The sequence below is a fragment of the Taeniopygia guttata genome, chromosome 13 (assembly GCF_048771995.1).
Source record: "Taeniopygia guttata chromosome 13, bTaeGut7.mat, whole genome shotgun sequence".
Taxonomy (NCBI): domain Eukaryota; kingdom Metazoa; phylum Chordata; class Aves; order Passeriformes; family Estrildidae; genus Taeniopygia; species Taeniopygia guttata.
In genome coordinates, this window is record NC_133038.1 from 4216657 (window position 1) to 4244634 (window position 27978).

General features: G+C 43.6%; 1 protein-coding gene across 3 annotated transcripts; it reads right to left on the reverse strand.

Annotated features, from left to right (window-relative positions):
• Positions 1-701: 701 nt before the first annotated feature.
• Positions 702-20169, reverse strand: TBC1D9B (TBC1 domain family member 9B). Of its 3 annotated transcripts, none has more exons than XM_030283708.4 (22): positions 19955-20169; positions 17647-17757; positions 17273-17391; positions 16054-16282; positions 15135-15393; positions 14273-14480; positions 13928-14140; positions 13610-13771; positions 12879-13029; positions 12308-12522; positions 11450-11567; positions 10413-10698; positions 9623-9752; positions 8343-8441; positions 7603-7671; positions 6594-6834; positions 6243-6308; positions 6023-6094; positions 5557-5589; positions 4470-4517; positions 3914-4020; positions 702-3127 (listed from the first exon to the last, which is right to left on the reverse strand). In XM_030283708.4, exons 1-22 carry the CDS (start codon positions 20070-20072, stop codon positions 2435-2437), a joined length of 3747 nt encoding a protein of 1248 aa, XP_030139568.4. In that variant the 5' UTR covers positions 20073-20169; the 3' UTR covers positions 702-2434. The 3 variants fall into 3 exon arrangements, with proteins under 3 accessions (XP_030139568.4, XP_030139569.4, XP_030139567.4); XM_030283707.4 differs by having other exon boundaries at positions 2106-3127; positions 5557-5607; XM_030283709.4 differs by lacking the exon at positions 5557-5589.
• Positions 20170-27978: the final 7809 nt, after the last annotated feature.

The window sequence follows — 27978 nt, forward strand, 5'->3', positions numbered from 1 at the left end:
GAAAAGAGAAAAATACAATATGAAGAAAACTAAAAAAAAAAAAAGAAAAAATGAAAGAAAAAAGGAAGGAAAGAAAAGTTAAGAGTGCAGGCACACCAAGTCCTCTTGTTGGAAAATATGCCAAGTTTAAATTTTTTTCTATATCTTTAGACATATTACTTTTTAGTATATCTTTATCGTTGCCTTTGCTCCGGGGAAAGGAATTTTAGGTTTCTTTTCAAAGGATTGTTTCATCACTCAAGGCGTGATGAAGTAACATCTCACTGGGAGTAGCACAGAAGATACACAAAAGATAACGACCATTAACTCAGCGACACCTGCTCCAGAAAAGACTGGTAGGAGAACCAAGGAATGTGGAGAACTCCATAACCAAAAGAAACCAAATACTAAAAACTCTGTAACTTGGGACCAATGAACAAATTAATTTCTATGGGTTTTGATTGTGTAAGTATCTGAAAAATCTATTTAAGAGCCATATGTCATGGAAGGATTTTCTCTAAACACCTGGGCTATCTGTGGCTGAAATTATTTCTTTGCACACATGGACAGAATAATATAATGCCTTGATTCTCTAACACTAAAAATGTTGTTGGAGAGTTTTTTTTCCCCCACAGTTTTGGTGACACATTCCTTCTGATAACTGGGTAAAGAACCAGCAATATTCCACAAGCTCAGAAAGAAATAAAAAGCCAAATAGCCTATAGGATTCTGATTCATTTATTGAATACATGACAGGTAAGACAGACACTGTAAAATCACATGTATTATTTGTACTTTAAAAAAATGACAATAAATTACTGAATAATTAGTAAAAGCAGTTTTACTAATGGCTGCTCTCCAGTGATACAGGACAGAGGAGGCAGAGAAATAAGAAACATGTACCAGCTGTGAATACAGACCAAAAATGTCATGAGGATGAATTAACACTGAGTAGCACACCAAGTAGTGTCAAATAGGAACATCCACATGTGTCCTTCCTACCTTTAGATCCCAAGTGCCAGCCAAAAGCTGGATCAAACCTTGCCTTCAGCGCAGGGTCTGCTCTGGCTGAGCAGCAAGTCTCTGGCCCTGCCTCTGGCAAGGGCACTGCCTCCCTGCTGAGATGAGTTTATCTGTAGTAACAGCATTACTTGTCCTCCCTTGGAGAACACACCCTGCTGCTCTTAGTTTCCTCTGGTTTAATTTCAAAGAGCACGCACTAAGTCTCCCAGTTACTTTGTCTGGAATGAGCTCTGGTGTTCCTGTAAGGGGCTGATGGCAGAGCCACCCTGCTCTGTATTCTCCCCCTTTAGGTCAAATGCCCTTGGATGTTTCTAAGAGCATGTCCATTGCTAAACTCTCAAGAAAGGACACTGAGCAGCAGTGGGTGGCACAGTGCTCCTGCACAACTTCTACCCCAAGCATTTGTGAGGGCTGACTGATCAGATTATGCTTGGGAGTCCTCCTAAAGGGCCCCTAAGGTCCTCCTCCTAGGAGATCCCCCTTAGGGGATCCATCACTAGCTAGGAAAAACAGGGAATTAACTCTAAATAGTGAATGTATCATCAGGGAAAGTCCAGCAGACCAGTGGAATGCTCCAGTCCAGACTCCCCTGGAATGCTGAGGCTGATTCACTGACTTCTGTTTTAGGAACTTATTCCGTCATTATAACCATCATGGCCCAGTGATTGACTCAGTATCATTTCTGCACTGAAGTCAATGAGCTTGTGGCTTCCCAGACAAACTAAAAACAATAGCTTTCAAAGAAATAGAAAAGCAAATGCTAGAAAATCAGGTTTACCTGAAAATTCCTGAATTGTGAAGGAGAAAGTACGTGATCGTACACTATGAAAATGCCAAATCACATGTGAAAGAAACCTGCAGGTCTGTGTTTAGATCTTAAGAGTGCTGGGAGCAGTGGGGCACATTTGCTTTATAGCTGCTGAGTCACAGAACAGCTTACAGGAACATACAAGATTATTTATAGGTCAGAGTCCTACAGCACTTGACTACACTGCACTAGCTCCCGGACTGGCAGCCAGAGGTGAGCATGGTTTCAAGCCAGGCTGCATCTGCTGTGCAAGCTACCCAGGAGCCTACAGCAAACAAGGGCAGGCAAGGAGCAGTTACTGTCTGAAATAAAACTTCATTGAAATAAAAGATAGCAAAAGGCAGACATGCATAATTTATGGTGGTAATTCTATATGTCAGGGGCTGTTAGGTTCTAATGGCTCTCAAGAATGTAAATCTAATTCTCTCAGCCAGAGTAACCAAAGAAACACCTACACAGTCACTGTCAGGAGCCCCTTATCAACTGGATTCTATTGTAATTGTGTAGTTACTGGTCTCTGAATAAACAAAAAAAAACCCCAAACAGAAAATACCAAACCATCCTGCCATCTGCCACACTATCTTCCTGTTTTATCTCCCAAGGACAACTCCTGATTTCTTTAGTTCAGCCCGACACAGAGGAAAGTTCATAGTCACTGGATGAACTGAACTGCCTCTCAACCTTCTTCTGATCCTTGATCTTTTGAATAATGTTGACTTTTTTCTCAAAGTAGTTTACAAGGGCTGTTTCTGTCAGCATGGAGGCCAAGATCTGCTCGAAGGAGATGGACCAGTCAGTGTCAATGGTGCTGCCATACCTGGCAGCTGCACTGCTGCCCTCACAGCCCACCAGCACCGTGTCGTCCGCGATGTCTTCGCACTGCAGGGAGCCCGTGCTGACCATGGAGTAGGAAGACATGGACATATCATCTTTGGTTTCATCATCTGATAGCAGCTGTAAAGGAGAGCCTTGTCCTTCCCCTGACCCATCTCCTAGAGTCTGGTTTTCCTGCTGGGTTTTTTCAGGCTGAGCATCAACGCTGGCTTTGTCCTCATGGTCAGCTTGGGGTTGCTGCTCCACTGCTGAATTCTGACTCTGTTCAGATGTTGGTGACTCCTCTTCACTCACAGGATCTTGGGTACTGTTTGCTTTGCTGTCCTCAGACTTCCTCGTGGGCCTGTTGGAGAATTTTTTTCCAACTTCCCCAATCCTCAGCAGCAGACTGGCCACAGTGGCGATGGCATGGTACAGCTCCTGCTCCACGGGGTCCTCACTGAACATGTTGTAAAGGGTCTTGCATAACTCTATGAACTGTTCCTTTAAAAGACAAAGACCAAATAATCATGTGTCAAGCTGAAAAAGTTGTCAGTAGCAGATGAAGCAACAGGCACCATCTCAAATGACTCATTGCTTATTTGCCTACCCACCAAGTGGCAACTTATTGCACTGATCCAGAACAGTCTGACACAGACAAACTCCCCCCTCTCTGTTGTGGCTAAATTGAGACACAACTAGCAATTTAATAGTGGTGGGTTTTCTGCTGACAGATGAACAGAGTATTCACATTTTCACTAATGCTAAGAAAACCTGAAGTTTTACTTCTATTCTGCTACTCTTCTGTGGTCAGCTTTTAAGCATTTTTGAACTGGTTTAAGTAGCACCCATCAAGGAAATCAGAGACAGAAAAGATCACACCAGTCATCTGATTCTCTCTTCTGTAACCACATTCTTCACTCTCCACCAAGCAGCTGTAACTCAAAGCAATGCAAAACCAAAAAATCTGAACAAGTTTCTGTGACTGATGGCATATTTGAAATATCTTGCTCTGGAGGGAAAACAGAGTGCAGTTCTTATAGGAAAAACTGGTCTGTGAGGCTGAGTGAATCCATTACATTTGATTGGTTGATACAAAGCAGTTTTTCCATACCTGCTGCAGAATTCGATGGAAATGTGTGGAATTAGAGGTTCTAAAGCTCACCAGACCAGAACAGCAGGGAAAGCTGTGGACAAGGACTGAACATATTGGCACAATGGCTGCATATACTGCAGAATTCCATTAAGCTGCCAATGATCCAACTGGAAACCTTCATACTCCTTTCTTACCTGGCTCATTTTGGGGAGATCTTTAATAGTTTCTTTCTTGTTCTCTTTTTCCTTGGCCCACATTCTTAGGTAGTATCTGTAGTCCTGTGGACTGGTACCTTTCTCCTCTGCAAGGCAAGAACAAGCCACTAGTCAGGTGGTATATGGTTTCACACTTAAAAAGTGAATGCTGAGCCAACAAAACTCAGGCTTGAAGAAGGTGTTATTGACAGCCCAGGAAAGCATATACCAGGAAGGCTGCATTGTTTTCTGCTGGTTTAACTGATGCAGCTCAATAGAGCAAAAAATGTAACAGTGCTGCATCAGCCTGACTTGTCACAGACGAACTCTGTGAGCTGACAACTTACCCAATATGATTTACAAATGCTATGATCTTGGTATGTAAAAGAGTTGGAGCAGTAAAGCAAAAGGGATGCTTATTTCCCAGCTCACCTCCTGCTTTACCTCTGTCCATAAGGGACACTTTGCCAGGTCTCCTTGATCAGCATGAGACAATGAACAGGTCATAATATGAGAGAGATGAGATTAGAATGTGGTCTATTGATGATGAAATTACCTTTTTCTGGGCCATTCTCATTTCTTTTTCCTTTATCTTCTTGGGTTTCTAAAGAATTATGGAATTATAAAATAATTATTAGCTGATTTTTCAGTAATACAACACACAAAGAACTTAAGACAACTCAATACACAAATTCAAATGATACAAGAGTACCTTTAATAGAACTTAGATCTCATGCTCCCATAATCATAGTTAGAGGATTGAACAGAACAGATAAAGAGCTACATTTAAAAAGTGGATTGAAGAGCTGAGGCAGAGGGTAGAGATCTTAAAAGAAAGCGTGAAAACACAGATATGGAAGATAGAAAAGAAGTGTGATAGCTTAAAGACAAGGATGTTCAGTCATCCAAAGCAAGATAATGAATGCAAAAAATCCAAACCACTACTGAGCACATATGTGACTAATGCCTACACTCCTCATTATTCACTGCCTGAACTGACATTTTGGGAGCAATCTGCAGTCTAACTTCATGAACTTCACTTCTGATTCCCTACATTGTCACTAGAGCAAATAGGGAGTCTTGCTTCAACTCAGACTGTTAAAGCAGCCACCTAGCAGCAAACTCCAAAATTACCTCTTGTTCTTAGATTTTTTTGGGGTATCATTGTATTTGGTAAATGTTTAGTATGATTGGCATACTTTGACTTCCTAGCTGACAATCCCTAATATTGTATTTTAAGAAATGCAGTACACTTGTATACTGACAGTTCAGCAATCCAGTGGCATGCAACCTTATTCCTTTAAACTGGAAGACTGTGGAGGCACAGGGATCACCTCCTCAGGCCAGCAAGTCTAGCACCCTCCACTGTTCCTGAGCATCTTTTTGATCACCAGTTTCCAGGATGAGATGAATTCTACTGAAAGAAGCTAGACAAAACCTATCTTAGCCAAGGCTGAAACTCAATAGGCAGAATATACTGAAAGATATTTAATTACTTATAGCACTTTATTAATAGTGAGAGTGTCATGAGTGAGGAGCAGCAGCAGCAATAATTTCAGAGTATTTACATCAGCACACTGGGCTGGCAGGTGGTATCAGCACCACAGCAATGCTCAATGCATGCACACAATCCATGGACTGACCTTGAGACTCACAGTGCAGGCAGATATCCAGCTCTGAGACAAAAGGAGATACTTGAGCAGCAGGAAAAAGGGTTGAGGGGACAATATCCCAGATAAAACAGAAGAAAATGTCAGACATAGACAGACACAGAGAAGGAAACAAAAACAAGAAGAGAGACAATGAGACCCACGTGAAAAACCTAAATCATGGTGGGAGACAGGGGCTGGTAAAAGCACACTGCTCCTCCTCAGCAGTCTGTGCCCATGCTTCAGAAAATGCTGTATTTTGCATGGAATGGACATTGAGGAGTTTTAGCTCCAAACTTCTTCCCCATCATGCAACAAAGACAGTGAACTCAAACACACTGGCAATCCTAACACATGCCAGCACGAGACCATGTCTTGCACAAAATCACTGTTCAGAGCACATGGATCTATGTTGCAACTCCTGCCTAACTGAGAGGTAAAGGCAGCAGTGTTGCATTACCTTCTGTTGTCACATCCTCTGTGAAATAACTTGTGGCCTCCAAAGCAGACTCTGTCTCCTCTGGATTCAGAGCTGTATTCACAGAGAAACAAATGTTAAAATCTCTAATTGAACAACAGTATGACCCACTTCATTAGCAAAACTCCTGAGGCACCCCATGTCAATTGATGTCAGAGCAGCCTGTGTTCAACAGCAGCAGTACACAGAAGCAGTCACTCACCAGGAGGGAGGTGCAGTTTGTACAGTACTTTGAGTTTTTCAGTGAGGTCACCATGGTACATCCCACCTGGAAAGAAAAAAAAGGTTAAGAAAAATAGCACTTTAATGATAAAGAATAACCCTCTGCTCATGGGTTCAAACCAGGATGAATTCCCATACAATGACTGCTCAAAGTCCAGTGCAGAATCAACAATGAAATCCACACCAAAAAGGTGTATTTTGTCCAGCTTGAGCTTCCTGCCACCCCCCTCTCATGCCAGTGAACACACCATTATCTCCTTTCAGTTCTCTTCCTGGAAAAGGACAGACACATTTTTTGCAACATTCCATTTTCTCCAAAAACACCGCTTACTCATTCCTGTCACGAACTCCTTGAAGTTGATGAGAGAATCCCTGTTCTCATCCAGGAGGCGGAAGAGCCGCCCTGCCAGCACAGGGGTGTGTGCCCCACAGGCCCAGGGGGTGAGGCTGATGAACAGCTCCTTGAACTGCTCCATGTCTATGCGATACTGCTCCAGGTAGGGCAAGCTCTGGTCCCGGCGGGCAGCGGCCGCACGGTTGTTCCCCCAGTAACAGCTCATCAGGTACTTGGCCTTTGGAGGAAAGGATTAACAGGGCAGATGATGCTGCTCCACAGGAGTGGAGACTGTCACAGCTCAACAACAGCATTGAGGAAGCAAAGAACAGACATTTCAGGAAACACATTATCTGCCTTGTGATTCCTAGTGTTACTTCACTACAAAATAATATGAAATGAAGGAAGAGACACAGATTTCAGGAAAAACACAAGGAATTATTAAAGTTAAAAATACAAAACATGATTCCAGGTTTGGACAAAATGTCACTCAGACTTTATTGCAAAGGGAACATGCAGGTTTTAGAACTAAGCCTCTCTTTCTGAGTCTACAACAGAGCACAACTGACTTTGGTAAGTGCAGTTGGGTAATACCATTCTTTAAAAAATATATATGCTGACAAATAGAGGCGAAGCCCTTAAGTAACTTCATCAGAATTACAGATGAGGTTAATGGGAAACTTGAGCATAAAAACTGAGGTACAGTCAGTCCTAGCTCCCCATTCTCAGGGCAATGTTACATTCTCTTCCATTGATTCTACAGTTTCTTTCTGAGTATCATTCTAATACTGTGAAGGTGGTTTGGCCACCTTTGGGGGAAAAAATTTAAAATAATTCATCAGATAGTAACAGGGCCAGTCCTACTGGCACCATGTGTAACAGAATGCTACATCAGTTTCCGATAGGTCACATTATGAATTAAAGCAGTCATTGCTTCCCAGTCAACTTTGCTGTTTGTACTGTGTGTGACAATATTTCTTCCTCACCCTCAAGGGAGGCTTCTTACCTTGAACACTACATACAGCTCTTCTAGTTCTTCCATAGAGAAACCAATGTCACCAGACACAGCTCGAACCTGTAGTTACAGATAAAACAGAGTGAACAATTTATTTCAAAAGTAGAAAAATCAAATACAACTCACTGAAAAATCTGTGTAACACAGAAGAGAACAAATGCAAGGAGATATCACACAGAATGGCATGAAAAACATCACCATTCTAATACCCCAGAAACCAGTTTGCAGTCAAGCAGAAAATACTGACATTTTCAGTAGTTTACTGTGCTTATTTCCTGTTTGTGCAGACCTGGCTGAGCAGATTGTACCACCCCTTCCTCTTGTTTTTATCTCCAGATGTTTGACTTGGATGCATTAAAGAGCAACACTGAAACACCCTGATGAGATTCTCCACTTAGGACATGGGAGATAATGGTAATAAATATGGACATTCCCCTTTGGCCATGAACCTTTCAGCAAAATTCCCTACTGGACTCTCTAAATGGAAGTAAAACAATTATCTGCTAGCCAGCTTTTCTCAAAGATTCCAGGCAAGCAGTAACACAGACAGCACTAGGCATGGGAGGTTATGTCAAAGCCTACAGGTTCCTCCATGCCAAATGTCTCATTTGATCATTCTTTCAGTCACTTAAAATTTGGTCTGCTACAGCACGAAGTTTCTCAATGCTCACAGCAAAACACTTTCCATGAAAGTGCCATTTGGTAGCTCATTCAATCTGGGAGTCACATACCACACTCTTCTTGGCTGTATCCTCCAGAGACTGGATCACTTTCAGCCTTTGCTTGAAACGCATTTGTTCAATGTCATCTGCCTTCAGATTGCCAAATTTCTGCAAGAAAAGAAGCAAATCAGGTCAACATCATCTGAAGAAAGAACAACACATCTTCAATTACACACTCTTTAACAAGTGTACTATCTCCTCAGAGATGACCTAAACCCACTAGAAGCCTTTTACGAGCAGCAAGATGAAAAAAAAACTTGAGCTCTATTCTCTACCCACTCCTGGCAAGAGGAGTAATTCCGAGTTCATGAGAAATCCAACATCAGAGGTCTCTACAGAAAAGTTGAAAAAGGATCTGTCAGGACTGACAGAAATACAGGCCCTGTACTGTGGCAGAGATAAGAGAACAGACAGATTGTCATTCCTTCCAGCCCTGTCATTTTCTTCCTCTACGACCCCCATGAGATTCAGCCAGAAACTCCACAGTCAAGAAGCTTTTCTATGGACTAGGTCAGACAAGTAATATGAATTCAGTGGCGCTCTTGTATAAAAAGAAGCCAAGAACAGACAGAGATGGCAGATTTGAAGAAGTACACAGAACACCCAGGAAAATGACAGCTGCCTGACTGTAAACAGCCAGAAGGGATGGGGTGAAAAATGAGAAAAAGAGGGGAAGGATCCCACATTTAGCAGAGAATAGCAGAGAAGAACTGCCAAACATCAGTTCTTTCAACTGTGTTCTTTCCATCATTCAGAATCAAATTTCTTATGAGTTTGTTCTCAGTATGAATTTTAAGGAACACCTCTATCAGTGCAGAGGTATTTTAACAGCATTGGCACCTGGGGTTCTGGCATTCTGGGATCACCTTCCTCTTACTACAATGTGGTTCACAGAACAGGATTCCTATGCATGTGAACTGGGATTCTTCCGTGTTTCTGCAGAGTACTTCACAATCCTTTCCCTCCTTAACTCCTTAGCACTGAAAATCCTCAAATATAATTAATAACAGAGACTTTTTTGACAAAGCAGGAAGAAATCTCTAGTCCATAACTTCTTCCTTATTTACATGCTTAATTTTGTCCCTCTGGTGTTGGGCAGACTCTGTAATCTGCAACAGCCAACACTGTCAGGTTCTACTCATACCAAGCAAGTAGAACAATGGCTTCAGCCTGCACTCCTGAAGCATCTCAATCTATGAACATTGCTCAGATTTTGGCTGCACAACATATAAAGTGGGATATTAGCAGAGAAGAAATCTTTTGGGCAAAATACTAAACCAGAACTTTACCTCATATGAAGTTTTGATGAGTTCAAAGATGTCAATTTCAAGTGGGGGGTCATCACCACTGGTCAACAGTGCATGCAAGTGGGGAATAGGGGGAGAGACACTCTGTCTGTTAACTACATTGTCCAAATATCTGTGGACAAAAATGAGAACAGATGCAAGATTCCAGGATTAGTGTCCAGAAAAAGAAATAATGCATTTCTCCCAAACTAGATGCATTACTCCCAACTTCTTTGTATCACTAATATGAAGGAGAATTTAATTTTTTCCCATCTAATCTGCAATGCTACTCTCAATGTATCTGGAGTTAAGTTGATTTTCACCCTGTTGTGTGGGTATTTGCCCTTTTAAAAGTAGGCTTCTAGTCATATGCTAAAGATCTTGCTGCACATAGAAGAGATTCCCATTTCAAACAAGAAAATCTTACATTTACTAGACTTGGGAGATATCTGCTTGATAATGTTTTAAGTTTTTAGAAGGTGAGTCCTGTCAGAATCTGTTCTAAATAGTAAAGCAGAATTAATACACAAAATTCAAATAAGTAACCTTTAAGAATTCAAATTCAAACTGAGATGCAGGAATTCATTATGATGCAAAACAGCTCCAGAAGTATGGATTCCTCCATAACTGAGCCAACAATTAATATTAGCTCTTGCAGAAAGCAATAGCAAAATTCTCTGGAGCAGAAGTTTCATCCTAGAGTGTTATCTGTGACCTGCTATTAGGTAGAAAGAAATGATAACTAAAAGGCCACTGTTACCATTCTGTTATAAATAAGAACAATTAATGGTACCTGCCCAAAATAGTCATGGCTTCACCTTCATCACAGCACTGTAGTAATTTCTCCATGTTGGCATCCAGTATGGCCAACGACACCTGCAGGATAAACTTGATTCCCTCGTAGAAAAAACAGTCGACAATGACCACGGCACTCTCAAAGGGCATCACACTCAGAAAGAGAGTGAGAAACCAGGAAAGGGATATGGTGGAGATCACTCCCAGGTCCTGCATCTTTTCTGACAGCTGGGGAAGATACTCTCGTGTAAGTTCTTCAAAGATGCCTTGGTCTACCAATGCACCTGAAAGAGTCAAACAAAACCATGGTAGAACTCAAAATGGTGGTGTCATGTGCCAAGCTAATTAATTATTAAACAAAACAGTATGAGTTCACTAAATTTCATATAAAATACACACACATATATATATATATATATATATATATAAATACTTTTTCCATATAAATTTCCTCTAAACATCGTAACTAAAATTAAGACACTAATTTTTTACCCTGATCTCAATAAAACCAATGAGACTATTTCTATATTGCAGAGTATGCAGACACAACCTCTCAACAGAGAACCTTTCATTCATTTGTGCATTTGCCCTGAATGGAGGCGTGGAGGATTACTGATATTATGGCATTTACACCAGACTATAGTCTTTTATACAAACCAACTTAAAAATCCGATGAAGTGGTGCTTTCACCAGCCTTCCCTGAGAGCCTGTTCCACAGATTTACCACGTTATTCAGATGGGAAAAACTAAAACCCAGTAATGTTCTTCTAGATATTCCTCCTTATGCTCATGATCCCTCCTGACACCAATTTTTGGTGACTTCATCTTCCTTGTTACTACAAGGTAGAACTACTACCTCGGAGGCCAGTAGTGCCTCCTCCTATGTCTCCATTGCACCCCTGCCACTTTAAATGGAACAGAGTTGCACTTTATTATCTTTAAAACATCTAATTAATTCTGAACAACAAAATATTTCTGGGAGATGCTGGTGCAGCTGAAGATCCACAGTGCAGCAGGTATCTGACAAGGACTCACCTACTACTCTTGTGTTGTAGTAATCTGGCAACATCCGCTCGCACAAAGCCACCAGGAGCCAGAAAGCCTCTTCCTCATTGCAGTACAGCAACAGCACCGAGGTGACAATGTTCATGGCCTGGGAGCCAGCACAGCAAACACACAGGTACAGAAATAAAACATGGAGGTCTTCATGAAAACTCTGCTATTACAGGTTAGCTAAATTTAAAAGCATGAATGCAGTAAACTGTCACTAAGAGTCACATCTATTTCCAGCTTCTACTGGTATCTGAGTCAACAGATGACCTTAAGCCAATTTTTCTTCCTGTTTTCAGTTCCTCTGTTCATGAGGCAGCAAATAGTTTGATGACCTTTTGTCATGCACTTTCAGTAAACAACATGAACAAGAATATTTGTCAAAGTCTTCATAAAAATCTTTGTAAGAATTTGGCCACAACAGAACATTGTAACGAGAACCTGTAACATCACAGCAATACACAAAATTAACCTGAGTTTCCACCAAGTTGTTTCACAAACCAGCAAATGGCTACATTTTCAATAGGCTGTCCATGTGCAACACCACTTATTTGATATAACTGCTCCTTTGAATGAAACCAGAAGATGTTTTTGTTGAACATGGAAAGCTCTGGCAGGAAAATGATTAAAAACCTTACACCTAACAGCACTGTGAAAAGTTTATTTAAATACTGTGTTCAAAGGATATTTAAGACATGATGCAGTATAATTTCTTTCCTACTTTCTCACCACTACATAGACAGCATAAAGGAAAAGCTTCAAGTTGAACAAAAAACTGCAGAAAAAGTCCAAGTCAATCATGGTCACTGTGTAGGACTAACAAGTCTAAGACTTCTTTCCTACCTGACAGTACCCAATTGTTGGATTTCTGAATGCATAAGCTGTTAAGACTCTCCGGAGGGCAGCAATTCCCAATTCGTTTTGGAAGGCAGGATGTTCTGGCATAGAGCGGTGCAGGTCTCTCTCAATTTCCTCTGTAGCAAGATTGTACCTTCCCATTGACTTTTCCACAAGATCTGCGTAGTAACCAGGATGAGTCACCATCTCATTCCAAGCCCCTGAAATGACAAACAAACATTGCTTTACCTCTGGTGCTTTGAAACACAGATTTTATTTCCAGTTTCAGAGATAAGAGAGCCAAGAAGCACTGCATGAGCTCATGAACTATAAATGGATGCAAAAACATAGCAACAAACTCATTGTTAAATCATGTTAGAGTTTAGGTTGCAACACTGAAACACAGACAAAAGAGGCCAAACAGCTACTAGGATTATAAAGCAAGCCACCACAAAAGTATAATTCCAATGAAATTAACTGCTAATTTCTTCTGAAATTAGCTAAAATTAGTATCTTTTCCTTTGAGATGTGTAGAAAGTTTATTCCTGCTGCCAAAATATGCAGCCCAAAATCCTACCTGAGAAAAGGAGCCACAGCTCTCCACGGAGATTCTCTGGGATTCCTTTCTGTACCAGCTCCCTCGTCTTGGCAGTGCGGTACATACACATCCCTCGCCCATATTCAAAGAAATGAATATTCCAAGACTCTTCCTTCATCTTCTCCTTTGCCTTCATAGGAACAAATATGGCTATTTTAGGAGATTATTGTATTTTTATGTTTGGTATGTTTTTATGGGTATACTTAGGCCTGCACTTCACAGGAAAAATACATTGTGACATTTAAACCCTCTCTTCTTTCTGCTGAAGAACAGAGTGTATATATACTAATCTACCCTGTTCTGAATCAGTTCCGACCTTGCTTAAAGTCAAGTCTTTACAACTACACCTTGCAAATCTCCACATAAATGCCAGCAGAACCATGGATCACGATGATTAACCAGCAAGCAGAGATACAAGTTCCCTGCTTTCTTGCTCTGAAGAAAAGTTGTTCTTCACAGCCGTGAATTCACATCCCAGAACACTGGTAACACTCATTTCTCAGCCTCTGGTCAAGTATCTCAGGCATGTCAGTATAAAGAGTGTAAGCTGACAGTCAAGTTACCTCTATGCAGTACTACCCCCGTGACACATACACAGCAGTGATACTGAGCAGGGATAAAACACATTTCCATTCTAGAGCAGACCAGGAAATCAGCAACCTACTGCAAACTATTTAAAGTTAATTGTTTTACGTAAAAATATTATTTACCCCTTTGGGTCCAGAGAGCTCCTCAGAATTCCTCCTAAAGAGTTTGAGCAGTCCCTGTGAGGCTGTTGGCACTTGCCCAGCACAGAAGCTGACGGGTCGATGGCTGAGAGCAGACGTGGGGCTGACAGCCAGGGGGCTGCTGGAAGGCAGCTCTGGAACCTCCTGGACAAGAGAACAGAAAATGGCTGAGCTCACGCTCCCTCCTCTGCTCATGGCCTAACAGAGACAGCACTGGCTGGTGACAAGCACTGCAAACACACTGTAAGAAGCATTGCTCTGAAAAGCTGATAAAGTTTCTTCCAATTATTTCCTTAGTACCTCACTGCTGGGATCAGCCACATTCCACTTCCATTCCCTGTCAATACTGCAGGGTTTCTTGGATGGTGTTCTCTGCAGGAAGTCAGAGATCCTCTGTACCAAGAAATCCCGGTCTTTCAGATTGGCGAAGAAGAAGGTCATTTTACTTTTAGTGCTGATGGACAGAGGGCTAGGCAAGACACTGGAACTATCTGCCTTCTCAACTATTGTCACCTAGAACACAAAGACAAGGGCCATTTGGATCTGGCATGTTTTCCATTATCCATAAAGCACTGCACAAAACACAGAAGGACACAAAAGAGATGAGAGCCCTGTAGTCTTAATATATAGTTAAGAAATTCCCACCTCTCTGAGAGGAATGATGAGATGACAGGCCTCCTCTGCCCTGCTGGCAAAACAAATGTAATTGTTGGAAACAAACATCTGGCCAGGAATATGCATCTTGTTGAACGGTGTCCACAAGGTACAATCTGTATGTCCATCCAGGCATTCATCCTTGGGCAACCGGAAAGTGGCACGGTAGCACTCATTTTTGGCTCGAGCATCCAGGTCTCTGGGGAAAAGTAAAGGGTACTATCCTGAAGCTTTCTTACTCACTTGAAAACCCCACTCAAACACTAATGTCAAATGTTCATTCCAATCACAACCTTCAGACTGTGCTGTGCATTCTTAGTATTCCTTTCTCTAACTGAGATGCCACCCCTCCTCTGACTCCTCTTTCAGCCTTCAGACATGCCTCTCTGACAAGGTATGTTCTGCAATACAAAATAAAATGCGCAAGTGCATCTGCAAAACTGAAATATTACATCAGATCCTGAAATTGCAGAGAACAGTCCCCAGTGGGAGGATTTATTACAATACAAATATATTTCTTTTTATAAATCTTTAACTTCAGACAAATGGGCTGCTGTAATTTTCTTCCTTCACTTTTTTTTTAAAAACATACGAATTTTAGCAGCTTCTAGTAAAAAATTCCTCTGACAGTGCCTAGGAATGCATGAGAAAGACACAAGAATGTGTGTGAATTCAGCTCCAATTTGGGATGGGGAAAAAGAGAGAACAAGCAGAAGGCTAATGACTGAAGTAAGTGATGCAGACCCTAGAGTAAGAAAACCCCAGTAGCACCTGGGATCTACAAAATAATGCAGATTTATTTTTACAATCCCCTATTACCAGTCTTCTTTTCTCACTGCTGGGAACATAATACCTTTTTAATGCAGAGATGTTCTTAAGAGGCCTTCTGGGCTTTGGGAGAGACTTGTCTTGTAGGAAGCTCTCATTATCCAGTAGCTGCCGCATGGCAATGTTGGCCAACTGCTCCATCAGCTTGAACGTCTCATTGATGTTGAGAAACATGGAAAAATAGAGTTCACTGTCCCTTGTGCTTACTTTAATGCACTCAGGGAACAGCAGTGTAGCATTTTTTTCTAGCTGGGTTACATCCACCCACTGGATCACCAGCGTAACTGAGAAAAAGAATTAAAAAATACTATTATCACAATTGAGGCCAAAGAAGAACCAAACAGAAATGAAGGTCAAGCAGCCTGCAAGCTCTCAGCAGAGCAGCATTTTTCCCCCTTCTTACACAGGGACAGCTCATTTCTTCACAATTTTACTGGGTTCTCCAAAAATACTTTGAAATAACCTTTGGGATTAACTAGACTAGAAATAATGCAGTTCCAAAAGGACTATCTCCCATCCAATAAATGCTTTCAACTACAATTACTCAAGTTTTCATTCTTTCTTTCCAGCAAATTAGCATTGGACTCAGGAGTTCAGGATTTGTAAATACTGGGTCCTGGCACGGGTTCCAGATACAACTCACGAAGGTAAAAATACTGCTTGGTTCTCTAACCCAGTCTAACTTGTAAAAAATAATCCAGATTGAGTAAAACAGATGTACAACTTGGGAAATGTTTTAAAAAATAACTCAGGCATTCAGTCTAAACAGCACTGAAGTGCCTATGAGAGCAAGAACTGATTTATGTGCTGAGCCAGACAGAGCTCAAGGATTCCTAGAAGGAAAAAAAACCTGTCAGCTTAAAAAGGAGTTCACACAAAAGATCAACTGCATTGAAAAGATCATGGGAAATGATAGAAACACTACTTGTAGGCTCATAACTCACCCTCTTTGCCCAGCAGGAAGGAGTAGAAACAGAGGTGGTTGACAGTGAGGTACAGCCAGCCCTGCCTGGGGACACGTCCCTTCCAATAGCTGCAGGAATAGTAATTGACCAACTTCTCCACCTCAGGCATCCCAAACTGCTTCCTCATCTTCAGTTCAGCCTCTTTGAATTTACCTGGATCCTCTTCACTCTGGGGCTGCTCATTCTTGTTCTCCTCAGCAATAATGCCCTGAGAGGAGAGAGGAGAAACAGAAGTGAAGGTGCCTGCTGACAGAAATAATGTACAAAGCAAAGGGTCACAGCAGCAATTCGGAAGACACAAAGGAACAGGACACAGCACTTAATCCTGTCACGTCAGAAACAGCAAAGACATGCAGAAAGGGCAGTCACATACTGTGGGAGTCTGGGATCAACTCCCAAACACATGCAACAAGCACTCATGTTTAATGTTTGACTGAGTTCCTCATGGCTGGCCTGGGAACACTTGGAACAGCCTGCAGGAGAACTGAAGCCTCTTTTCACTTGCACACAATGCTTCTTCAACTGGAAGAAGATCATCTCCCAGGAAGGGCAGAACTCTGCAATCTGTCAGGTCTTGATTGGCCAGAAGGAAAAACAAATGACCACAATCTCTCTCATGCACAGACACACATGGAAAATACTAAGAATCTGACAGGAGAGCTGAAAAAGATGCAATTTCCTGGAGTTCAAGAAAGAACTGTATTTATAAGTTTCTGTTCTGGAGGGTTTGTGGGCTAGGAATCTGAAGTGTGTTAACTGCAAAACCAGCAGGCACCTGACTCCAAAGTCAGTGGAATTTGGGGTGTCATTTCATTACAACCTAGGTGCCTTTCAGACCACTGGCAGGGCAAATGCATTGCCTGCAAACTAGGATTCTCTCTCTTCCATTTGTTGTTAGATGAACCCTTGTTAAACCATCTTCCCTGCATCAAAGGCATAACTGGCAATGATTTTAAAGAGGTATTACATTTGGATTAGTAGGAACCTCCTCAGCAGGCTGTTCTCTGAGACCTACTGCTCTTAACCCTTCTTCAAATACATTTGCTCAGTATTTGCTCTGACTGTGACCTGATGTTGACAATGCTGGATGCATTCTACAATACTTTAATACCTACATATGACTGAAAAGGATAAAAAACAACCATCTCCCTGTCCTTTCTCAGAATCTGGAAGTCCTTCAGGGAAACATGTCACTTACATGTATCTTGCCCTTGACAAAGGTGGTGATATCTTCTTCATTGTCAAAGATGGACAGAGTCTGCAGTAAATTATTCTCCAGCCATTCCCAGTGCTTTGTGATCTCTTTACGAGATGATCCTGATGGAAGGGGAGAAAGATGATGCCAAGAGCAAAGAAAAAAAATTAGAACAAGGTCTTTTTTCCTCAAAGTTCCTTAATTACAGTTTAAACCCCACTGAGTTTTGTCATTTCTGGAATCTTCCACTACACCATTAGAAGCTCTTGAGAAGTGTCCTGAGCAGCCACAGGATACTCTTACGTGGGATAACTGGTCATCTGAACCAAAAAGACACGAGAATAACTCAAATCCAATCCCCAACAAGAGTCACATACCACAGGCCACTGCCCAATACACTTGAGAGTCCTGAGTCTGGTGCAAAATCCGGTACGGGGCAACTCTGGCACTGGAATCCAAAACCACGTCTAGAGTTCCCACAAGGAGACCTAGGAAACAAAGAGATAGAAATTACAGCAGTGTAATACCAAAACAAAGAACTGGGTTAAGCAAAAACACAGGCTGAACACTGCAGAAAACGCTGATGTTCACAGCCTGTGAACAGTTGTGATGAAGAGCTGTGGCATTGGTTCAGAAAATGGAGATACACATCCAGTCACCGGAGGTAAATTCCCTAAAAACCAACCGCAGCCTGTCCCACTGGCAATGGACAAAGTTTAGATGGAAATTATTTGCCTACTAAGCTTCATTACAATCCCACCCCTTCATAGAAGTATTTCCTAATGAAAGTGAAATGTGTTTTTCCTCTGTGGGTTTTTGCTTCTAATAGTGATTTTTAAGCCTACCAAGCTAAAAGACACATGAGTCTTCAATGCTGTATTTTTCAGAATCACCAATGCGAAAAGTAGGTAACTTGTCCAAATGGAATCAGGTAGATCTAGAAAAACTGGAGCTCACAGGTTTCAAGAATGTTCTCAGAAGTACTTTGATTAAACAAAGATGTCAGCAACTCAAAATTTGGTAATACAGAAATCAAAATATTTTTATATGATGTCAAATAAGAGACACTTCCAGAGTAAATGTTGATGAACCAGACTTTGCAAAGCAAATCAATTTACTTCAAAGAATCAATTAGATAAAACAGATATAGAAGATGATGATTTGCTTTGTTATTCTAGACAATGCATTATGAGCATCTTTAATGCAAATTAACTTTGCAACACACTCATGATTAAAAGTTTTCTAGTATTACAACTTGGAGAGGGAGCATGGTTGCTCCTCGGGCTCTGATGCTGTGGGGGGTCCAGTTTCAATTCCCAGCTCTCATGGGTTGTGTAAGCCTGTGCAAGCTGTACTCATCCATATCTCATTCCTTATCAAGAAACATGCCACTTCCTCTCCCTTATCTCTCCTGGCTACCTATGTAGCAATTAACAAATTAAGAATATACCACTGATTGTCCTTGCAGTGAAACATCACCCACAGCAAGCCCATGTGACAAGTTTAAACGAAACATGTACATAACCAGCACAACAGGATCTGTTTGGCCTCTGGGTTTCTTATGAGTTTTAGGCAGGATATGGATTAAAAGTTAATTCTGAACCCATCCTATGACAATACTGAATGTGTCAAATATTGTCACGCAGACTGGTAACGAGATGTTTAATAACTTGGGCCTGACAGCAACTCAAAAACCTTTCCAGCTCAGCTGGACATCCCACTCTAACTCTGAGATGTCACTGTGCAGCTGCACAGCTCCTTAAGGACACATGGCTTTTAACCTGCAGGAGCTCTGAAGACTCTCACTGAGCCAGACTACCTCAAGAAGTAAACACAGCTCAAAGCTTCAACCCATCAGGAACACATCAGTTTAAATGTTACCAGAATAGCACCAGGCGTGGTTTCTTTTTGGAAAAAACTAGGAAATTGTAGAACACAAGTATAGGCCTATATGCAAAACTGCACAAATTTGGTATCGTCAATCAGAACAGTTCCAATTAATTTTGTACCCTGTGAAAAGATGAAATATGCTAATGATGTTTATCAGCTGCACCACTCCTGTAATTAGTTTGTCTAAAAGGGCTAATACATGACAGTTGCTACGTGTAATTGACAAGAGTAAAATTCACATCTTTGTAATTCAAATAATTGAAAGCATTCTGCACATAAATGGGGTTTTTAAACGTGAGGGGATTTGCTGTAGTTAACACTGTGCTTGGGTGAAAGTCATGTTATTTTAGCAGTTTATGTCACAAACACGGCTGTCCCCCACACTCAGCGGTATTTTCCACTGGGCTGCACCCACACAGCTTCACCCCCGGCCCATGCACAGCACAACTTCCATACCGCTACTAATTATAAACCACGGCTTACTGTCATCCTCTGCATCTTGAAAAGGCACACAGACATACAAAATATGCAAATAAACCACCTTAATAATTCAAAGCAACGCGAGCAGGGCTGAGAAGCCATTTTTGACAAGAGAAGAAGCCGGTTCCAAGCACCCCATCAGCTGTGTGTTCTCCCCGGGCCTGACGCCGACAGCCCGGCCGGGGGCGGGCACGGCGGCCGAGGGGCCCCGGGGTCACACACAGCGAGGAGCCGGGCGGACCGCGCCTCTCCCCCGCCCGGCCCTCCCGGCCCCGCACCGGGCCAGAGCCTCCCCGCGGCCCCGCCGCGCCTCACCCGTCAGGCCGCCCCCTTTGCCGTGTCCCCGCCGGCGCTGCAGCAGGAAGAAGGGGTTGGCGCGCTCGGTGACCCACAGCGCGCCGGCCAGCAGCACCTCCTCGGGGCCCAGCCACATCGCGGCGGGGCTGCGGAGCGGAGCGGCCGCGGGGCTGGGCCGGCCCGGCCGGGGCGGGAGCGGCGCGGGGGGAGCGGCCGGGCCGGGTCACGGGGCCCGCGCCGCGCCCGCCGCCACCGCGCCCCCTGGCGGCGCGGCCCCCTCACTGCCGCCGCAGCGTGGGTCGCGGGTTCGAGCCCCGGCTCCGCACGGCGCCCGGGGCCGCCGCCCGGGCTGTCGGCGGTGGGCGGCCGCGGTCACCGCCGCGCTCTGCAGAGCTCCTCTGCCTCCCGGTGCCACCCTGTGCCACTGAAAACACCTGACTTGAACGGCCTGAAGTTGTGTCGGGAAGGGCGAGGGGCGTGTTTAGGTTGAATATTAGAAAAATATCCACCCCAGGGGGTGGTCGGGCGCTGGAACAGCAGAGACATGTCCAGCACTCCTGCCCAGTCTGGCGATGCTTCCATCTGCCCTTTGGGAATATGATAATTCTTTTGCCCCTTTTGCTGTGAAGAACACGCTCTTCCAGCATCCCAGCCTCATGAATTCAGTGTGGGGGTCCTGCCATCCCCCTCCTGGCAGCTGGTTCATTTCAGTCCTTGCTTTGCAGCGCTGGAGCCCACTCAAAGCTTTGCAGCACACAGGACAGTGGGAAATGCAATTCCCTCTCATCCCTTGATAATAACTAAACTATTATCCCAATAATTTAGTGAACCACTATACTTATTTCAATAACCCTTAGAGAGCCTCCAGGCAAACTTTGGAAGTGTTACAACAGCAGCACTGACATCTACCATCTCTGTGCTTACTGCCCAGCTCCCAGGAAGGCAGGAATACCATGGTTTTTTTAGGCTTTAAATCCTTTAACCCTGGATGATCCATCTTTGTTAGTGCAGTGCCCTAATCCCAGCTGGAGCCCTTGTACACTAATATAAATATTTATTAGCTGGCTCAGCCTGCAGGGCTGTGCCTTCACCTCAATGGCATGGCTGTTTCTGGGGAGCAGCAGGACGGTTTCTGAAGGCTGGGTGTCCTGTGGGAAGGGTTTGAGCACTGGGAGAAGATGCTGAAGGATCCTTCCCTGCTTAACTACTGATGTTCTTGCTCACTCTGTGCCATCTTTAAGGTGGCAAAAGCTGTGAGAAGGTGGATTAGTGTTTCTAGCATATTCATAAGCCAAAAAAAATTTACATCAGAGTGGGAAAAATCCTCCCTGAAAATGGATCTATTGATGATGTTGTTCCACACTACCCTCTAAGACAGATGTATAAGAAATGCTGGAGACACTGGAGTCACTGGATGATGCTTTCATTCTCCTATATTTTCAGACACCAAACTCACAAACTCCGTATTTTTAAACTGGTTTTTATTGAAATGTAGTACATTAGCAAACCCTAACTAGTTGGTATACACTATGAACATACTGGCATATACCACGTAACTACAATACAGTGTTATACTTACATCAAAACATGTCAACAAGCTCTGCTGCTGGCAAACCACACTTCCACAGGGGCTGGAAAGCTCTGGCTGTTGGGAGGGCACTGTGTATCCCTGTGTCCCCGCAGTGTCCCCAGACCCCTGGCAGCTGCTGGCGTGTTCAGGGTACCTGGTCACACTGGTGTGACCCACCTGGCAGCAGGCCAGTTCAAACACACTTTTCATTTTACACGCACGCAAATTGGGGTTTTTGTCGTTGTTTGCTGCAGTCTCCTGTGCCCAAAGGCCGGGGGTCCCCTCTCTGCTGAGATAAAATGATGCTGTTTTGGTGGATAGTGCATAGTTAGCCATGGCCTCGAGCAGGTGATCCTGGACAGGCACGGTCATCCAGAGAAGCTTTTAGTATTTAACATCTACTTGCAAACTGCAGCAGGGCTAATGGGATAAGCACAAGAGCGATGCGATCACTCCTTTTGCTCCAAATGGTTATTCCCCTTTATAGGAGCAGTGCAACAGACCTTCCCAGTTAAGCCCAGACATACAGGGTGGGGACAGTCTGCCTGCTGATGTGGTGGCACGGGGAGGGCCTCTCCTTCATGTAGCACCTTCCAGCACAAGCAGAAAGCAACAGGCTGGGACGCTGCCTTGCTGGGACCTCATGAACCCGCACCAGGAGCTTTGCTTTGACAGCCCCAAACACTCTATTAAACATTCCTGGTTTAACAGCAGCAAAGAACAAGTTTACTTCCACGCTCAGACTTTCCTGTGCTGGAGCATGGAAGGGTTGCTGAGCTGTTTTCTGTATGATCCTCCCTCCCAGAGCAGCCCAGTCTGTGGAGAGGCTGCAGGCAGCTACAGCTCCTACTGCCCGAGACAGTGTGAGGGTGTTACAGACACAGGCACGGGGGAGCCACAGCAAATCTGGTGATCTATGCCTTAACATAGCCTAGCAGAGCTGCTCTGCTGGGAATTAATGGCTCTTGTCCCCTTTGGGCAGCTGAAGAACAAGTTGGAGTCAAGCAAAGTCAAGCCCCGGAGCATGTGAGAAGCAGCAAAAAAAAAAAAAAAAAAAAAAAAAAAAAAAAAAAAAAAAAAAAAGGGGGCAAATGGCACATAAATGCACACAGCTGAGCTCAGGGAAAAGAATAAAAACTTCTGGCTCCTGCGGGGCTTCTGGATACAAGTGGAGAAAGGAATAGCCCAGCAGGAGTGAGGGAGCCTTCACATACACATCCATCTGATTTCTGGGCTGCAATCCCCCAGTCCCAGTTGTATGACACTAGCTAATGTTACACCTCAGCCTTGCATTTAAATCACTCTAAGCAGCTCCAACTTTCAATTAAACACTATGTAGTTCTTATTTGTAGAATATTAATACTTACTTATTAACTTCTTAGGAAAGGGACTATTTTTGGGTAACAGTTTATACCACAGGGCCCCCAAGCCCAGAGATCCTGGACATTATTGCAGTAAGAAAGACAAAATATTCAGATGTTATTGCACAATGTACACATCCATTTCTGTTCACGTAAGCATCTCCATGAGCCTAATGAGCAGAAGAGCAAAAGGATGATCTATCCAGGGATCCAGAGAATGAGCATCCCACAACAGCCCAGATCCCCAGATCCCTGCTTTGGCTGAGCACTGCCCACCAGGAACCTCTGCACTCCCACAGACCGTGACTGGTTTAGAGCGATGCATCCCCTTGGAGGGGCTGATGGCACAGTGAGGTGATGGCACAGTGATGAAGAAGATGCTGGAGAACAGGTGGACAGCAGTGCCTGCACAACAGGGACCTTCACCCAGCTCTCCAGAGGAGAAGGAAGCTGGTAGTAACTGATGGAGTGGAAAGGTTGAGATTAGAATCAAGAGTGTCTGGGAATGCTGGAGGCTTTTAAAAAGACTAGGTTAATGAGAAGATCAATCAACTGACAAATAATAAGGGGTCAATTAGTGGTGCTTTGCAAAGGTTCTGTGAGCAGATTTCATGCCCACAAAAGCACTTTGCAAGCACCAGGTAAATTTGACACACTCTTGTGAATTTGGGGTTTTTGGTCAACATCTCAGGACATAACTGGTTGGGGGTTACAGAGCATCATGGCTCTGCATCAGGAGCAAAATCCACCTGGAGTCCTGCTCTTGTCACTGCATCCCACAAGGAACGGGTAGGGAGCACAGCTTTTTCTCTTAATTATTTCAAAGACAAGGGAAAAAAAGCAGAAATGAACACCAGCATACTGAAGTACTGTCTATCTCTCCCCTGATTTCCCCTCAGTCTGTTTAGTTGGAACATCTTTCCCTCTCTCATTCCTTCCCCTGCTCACCAGTTTCCACCAAGTGTGCCAGAGCTGAGGCTGCCCTGCAGTGCAGCGAGTCTAGCAGGGAAATGAAAAAGTGAAGATATCTTTAAATATAACAACACATATGCAAGCTGTCATGGCACATCACACACTTTTCTGCACCGCTCAGGCTGGAAAATTAGGTCAAGTGTAGCTGGGTAACACGGGGTGAAAAAGAGCAAAAGCTTTACTTGGGAATTTGAAGGTGTTTCCTGAGGTCCCTGCCCTGAGCTCTGCTGTCCTTCTCTCCCCACCCTGCAGGGCTGGCAGCACCCTGTGCCTCTTGCCTTTGCCCCACTGTGCCTTGGCTTCTGAGCTGCTATGCTATTTCCTGTGCTGTAAAAAACAAATGGCTATTAGCTAAGCAAAATAACAAGTATTTTTAATAATTAAGTCAACTCACCAGTAATCAGGCTGCAGAGCTGCCTGAACTTCAGCTCAACCCTGGTGCCTTCATCCTTCAGTTAATGAACTGACTATGGCACTACCTCAAACCTAAATTGGACTGAACAAGTCCTGGAGCCTCAGTGTGACCCATGTTTCCTGCAGAACACCCTCTGCTTTCCAGGAGCTGGTAAAAAGCTCTTGGCTCTCCCAAGCCTTTGCACTATTTTACATGAACATGTTTAAAGAAAACAGATGTGTGAAAGTCTCATAACATAGTCCTAGACATATTTATTAAACTGGTTTTGGTTTTTCTTTGGCTAATGCAGGATACCTGGCTATTCCTGTAGCATCCTCAGGTGCCAGGGCGAGCATCCCACGAGCAAAGAGACAATGCAGAGTCCAACACATGAGCTCACTGGAGGGAGCAATTGTGAGGGTCGTTAGGTAAATTTTAACATGCTTCAAATTTAATAATTAATGTTGTGTATTATAGGTAAAAAGCACACTTACAGTCTGGTTTCTCACTCACAATTATCCTCTAAGAACACAAGCAAACCTTGATTTTACAAATGCCTTATGGGAACATGCAAAACTTTCATAGAAGAGGAAGTTGAGAAAGAGAAGGCAAAGTGTTGGGGTTTAAATACTTTAGGAAAACACTTGGAGATAAAAGTTTGGGTTTTTTTTTACATGTAGAAGAAGTCATAAACTGAATGTTTTCCTGTTAAAGAAAGCACTTTTTTAACCTTGAAAATGATTTTCCAAGTTACTGGCACTTACAGTGCTTGGTAGGTTGCCGTATATTTTACTTCTGTGAAATGACTCAACCACACACAGCACCACTGCAGCAGAACAAGAACAACAATGCTCATCAAGCTTTTTTTATACACTGATTAATATTAAAAGGAAAACCTCAAACTTACCAGCACAGCCCAGAAAAAAACACTCATGTTGCTGTGGTGCCTCTTTCCCATCCTAAATATGACTAACTGGGGAAGGCCTGCTCCAGCACGTCCTGGCACGGACATAGGGACTGATTGCTTGAACAGCTTTTAATTTTTCCAGTGTTGCAAGATGTCCCAAATCCAGGATGTCAATTACAAATACCAGCTCCCCTGTCCAACATGCTACAGTACAAATCCATTTTTACATTGCTGTGCCAGACCCTGATCTCCACTGAGGCAAACCTGCCATCCCCTGCTTAAAACCAAGATGTTCGGTTAGAAATAAGATTTAGCAAAATACAAATTACATTAGTTATTATTTTGTCTTTGGGGGATTTGTGCTTTCTAATTTTTAATTGCCATGCCTCTTCTAGCCTTTCTGTATATTCTGGCACACAGCTTGTGCAAGCAGGCTCAGCTGGAGCTGAAATCATCAGGTTTGGTTTTGTACTGAAACTGTGCCCCAGTGCCATTCCATGGGGCTTTAGGGGAAATCCCTGTGTTGTGATGGGGCAACCCCTATGACAGAGATTTGCTTGGGGTGTCAGCACCCCACACAGTGCTACAAGAGCCTGTCCTACCCAAAACACCACCGGAGCAGCTCTGCACTGGCTGGAAGACAACAAGACATGCTGGCATTTAACCAGGAACACCCAAGTATCTGGGTTTATCATAACCTGACTGCCCTCATGGATAAAAACATCTTTGAGAGATGGTGATTTTTCTTTTGGGCATTTGCATTCCCAAGGCACCGCTCCCACGTGTCCCTGCGTATCTCACAGATGCAATTACAAAAACAGGGGCTGCTCAACCAGCGCTTCTGCCGCCCCCGAGTCCCGTAGAGGTGCAGCTCAGCCAGGCTGGGATGGGGAGCTGTGCCTGGGTCTGGGTGCAGCTCAGCTCAGCCAGGCTGGGATGGGGAGCTGTGCCTGGGTCTGGGTGCAGCTCAGCTCAGCCAGGCTGGGATGGGGAGCTGTGCCTGGCCCCGGGTGCAGCTCAGCTCAGCCAGGCTGGGATGGGGAGCTGTGCCTGGCCCCGGGTGCAGCTCAGCTCAGCTGCCTGCCCCACACCAGAGGAAGGATGCTGACCACCACCCGCTGCTGCCTCTTCCCCTGTGGCACTTCTGTGACCTTCACTTCTGCTTTGTAGGAGAAAGTGGGTGTCAAAATTGTGCTCTTAAAAAAGTTTGGGGCTTCAGCGCTTTTCTGGAGCGAGCTGAATGGCAATAAAAGTGCATTCGGTAAATATCAATGTGGGTATTATGAGAAAAACCTCCCTACACTTCACGCCACCCACTCTTGAATTATCAGATTAAATAAAGCTGACACACAGCAACAAAAGTCAAAGCATGCTCGGCAAAGAGGCTCATTTCCTCATTTTACAGAGCTGGGTTTTTCTTTTTCTCTTGAACATCCATGTTAAATACACAGCTGAACCACACTTCATAAAAGGATATATGTTAAGCAGACTGCTATACAATTAAAAACATTATAAAGGAGGGAAAATTCCCCTGCTTGTAGCAAAAGCGGGTGAAATTAAAGCACAGCAGGGTCTTACCTTTCTTTTTGGCTTAACTGATTTCTCAAGATTTCTATACAGAGGGTGAAACTGTTTCACATTACAAGGACACAAATGAGTTTCTACACCTACAGTAACTTAGACTGCAATGGAGAAAAATCCAAACATTCATTAACAGCTATGCATTGTCCGGTAGGAAACAGTGGAGCAGAAGCACTTGTTCCTCCATGTCGGCTCCTTTCAGGAACGCTGTGGATGACTTAGCTCCAGAGGTTCCTCTCTTGCTCTCCATTTCTGCATTGTTCTCTCAGAAACTTGCAAACAATATCCATTTCCCCACTGCTTCTGTCACATGCTGGTAAAAATCGATTTTTCCTGCAGCGTGTCAAAGTAGTAGCTGCTTTCTTTTCTTCTCCTGCTTTCTGCATTCCTGTTATTGATGTCAGTGGGAAAGGGCACAGCTCAGAGAACGTATTTGTTAAATAACTGTTGCAGATCTCAACAGGAAGTGGGATAAGAAGCTTACCTCTTTTCTTCTCTGTGTAATGCCAACATGCTGGCTTTTAAAAAACCTCAGTGAAAAATTTGGTGGATTTTTTACCCCCCATCCCCCCCCAAAAAGTTACATGAGGAAGAAAGCTAATTTGATTCCTGCATATTTCAAAAAGTCTAATGGTTTTTAGGTAGATCAAGTGCTGGTTCTGTGAATGTCCTCTCTACAGAAAGAGACTCACTTGACTTCAGCATACAGAAGGACCAAAAGTATATTCTGTGTATACCATTTTTCTCCTGCTTCAATCAGATTGGAGAAAAAAAAAATCCAAGCATCAAGTTCCTTGAAATCTTTCTGCAAATGCAGATCCTCTCTGCAGCTTGAACATCAGACTGGCTCGCCACTGTCCGGGGTTAAGTGGGTTGTAGGAAATGCAATGCACTTATAAAGGTCCCTCCCAGAAGGGGCTATTTCACAGTAAGGTTATGGATTGACCGAGATATACGAGTGCTTTTACCAGTCACTGGCCATCTCCTCTACAACCAGTTCCCTTTCTGACATTGCCCAACCATCTGGACAACTAAAAAATTGGAAACAGCAGATGCCTGCGTAAGAGACGCATTTGCAGTTCAGCACAAACTCTTAGGGCCACCGTAAAACCTCTCCTGCATCGCCGCGGCTGGGCCGACACAGCTCCCCATGCTGTTACTCAGCAATTTCCATCAGACAACCTTGCTTGTCACAGCTCTTTGTCACCTCAAAGATGCCACCCTCAGAATCCACCACAGCTGGTCTTCGTCTGTGCA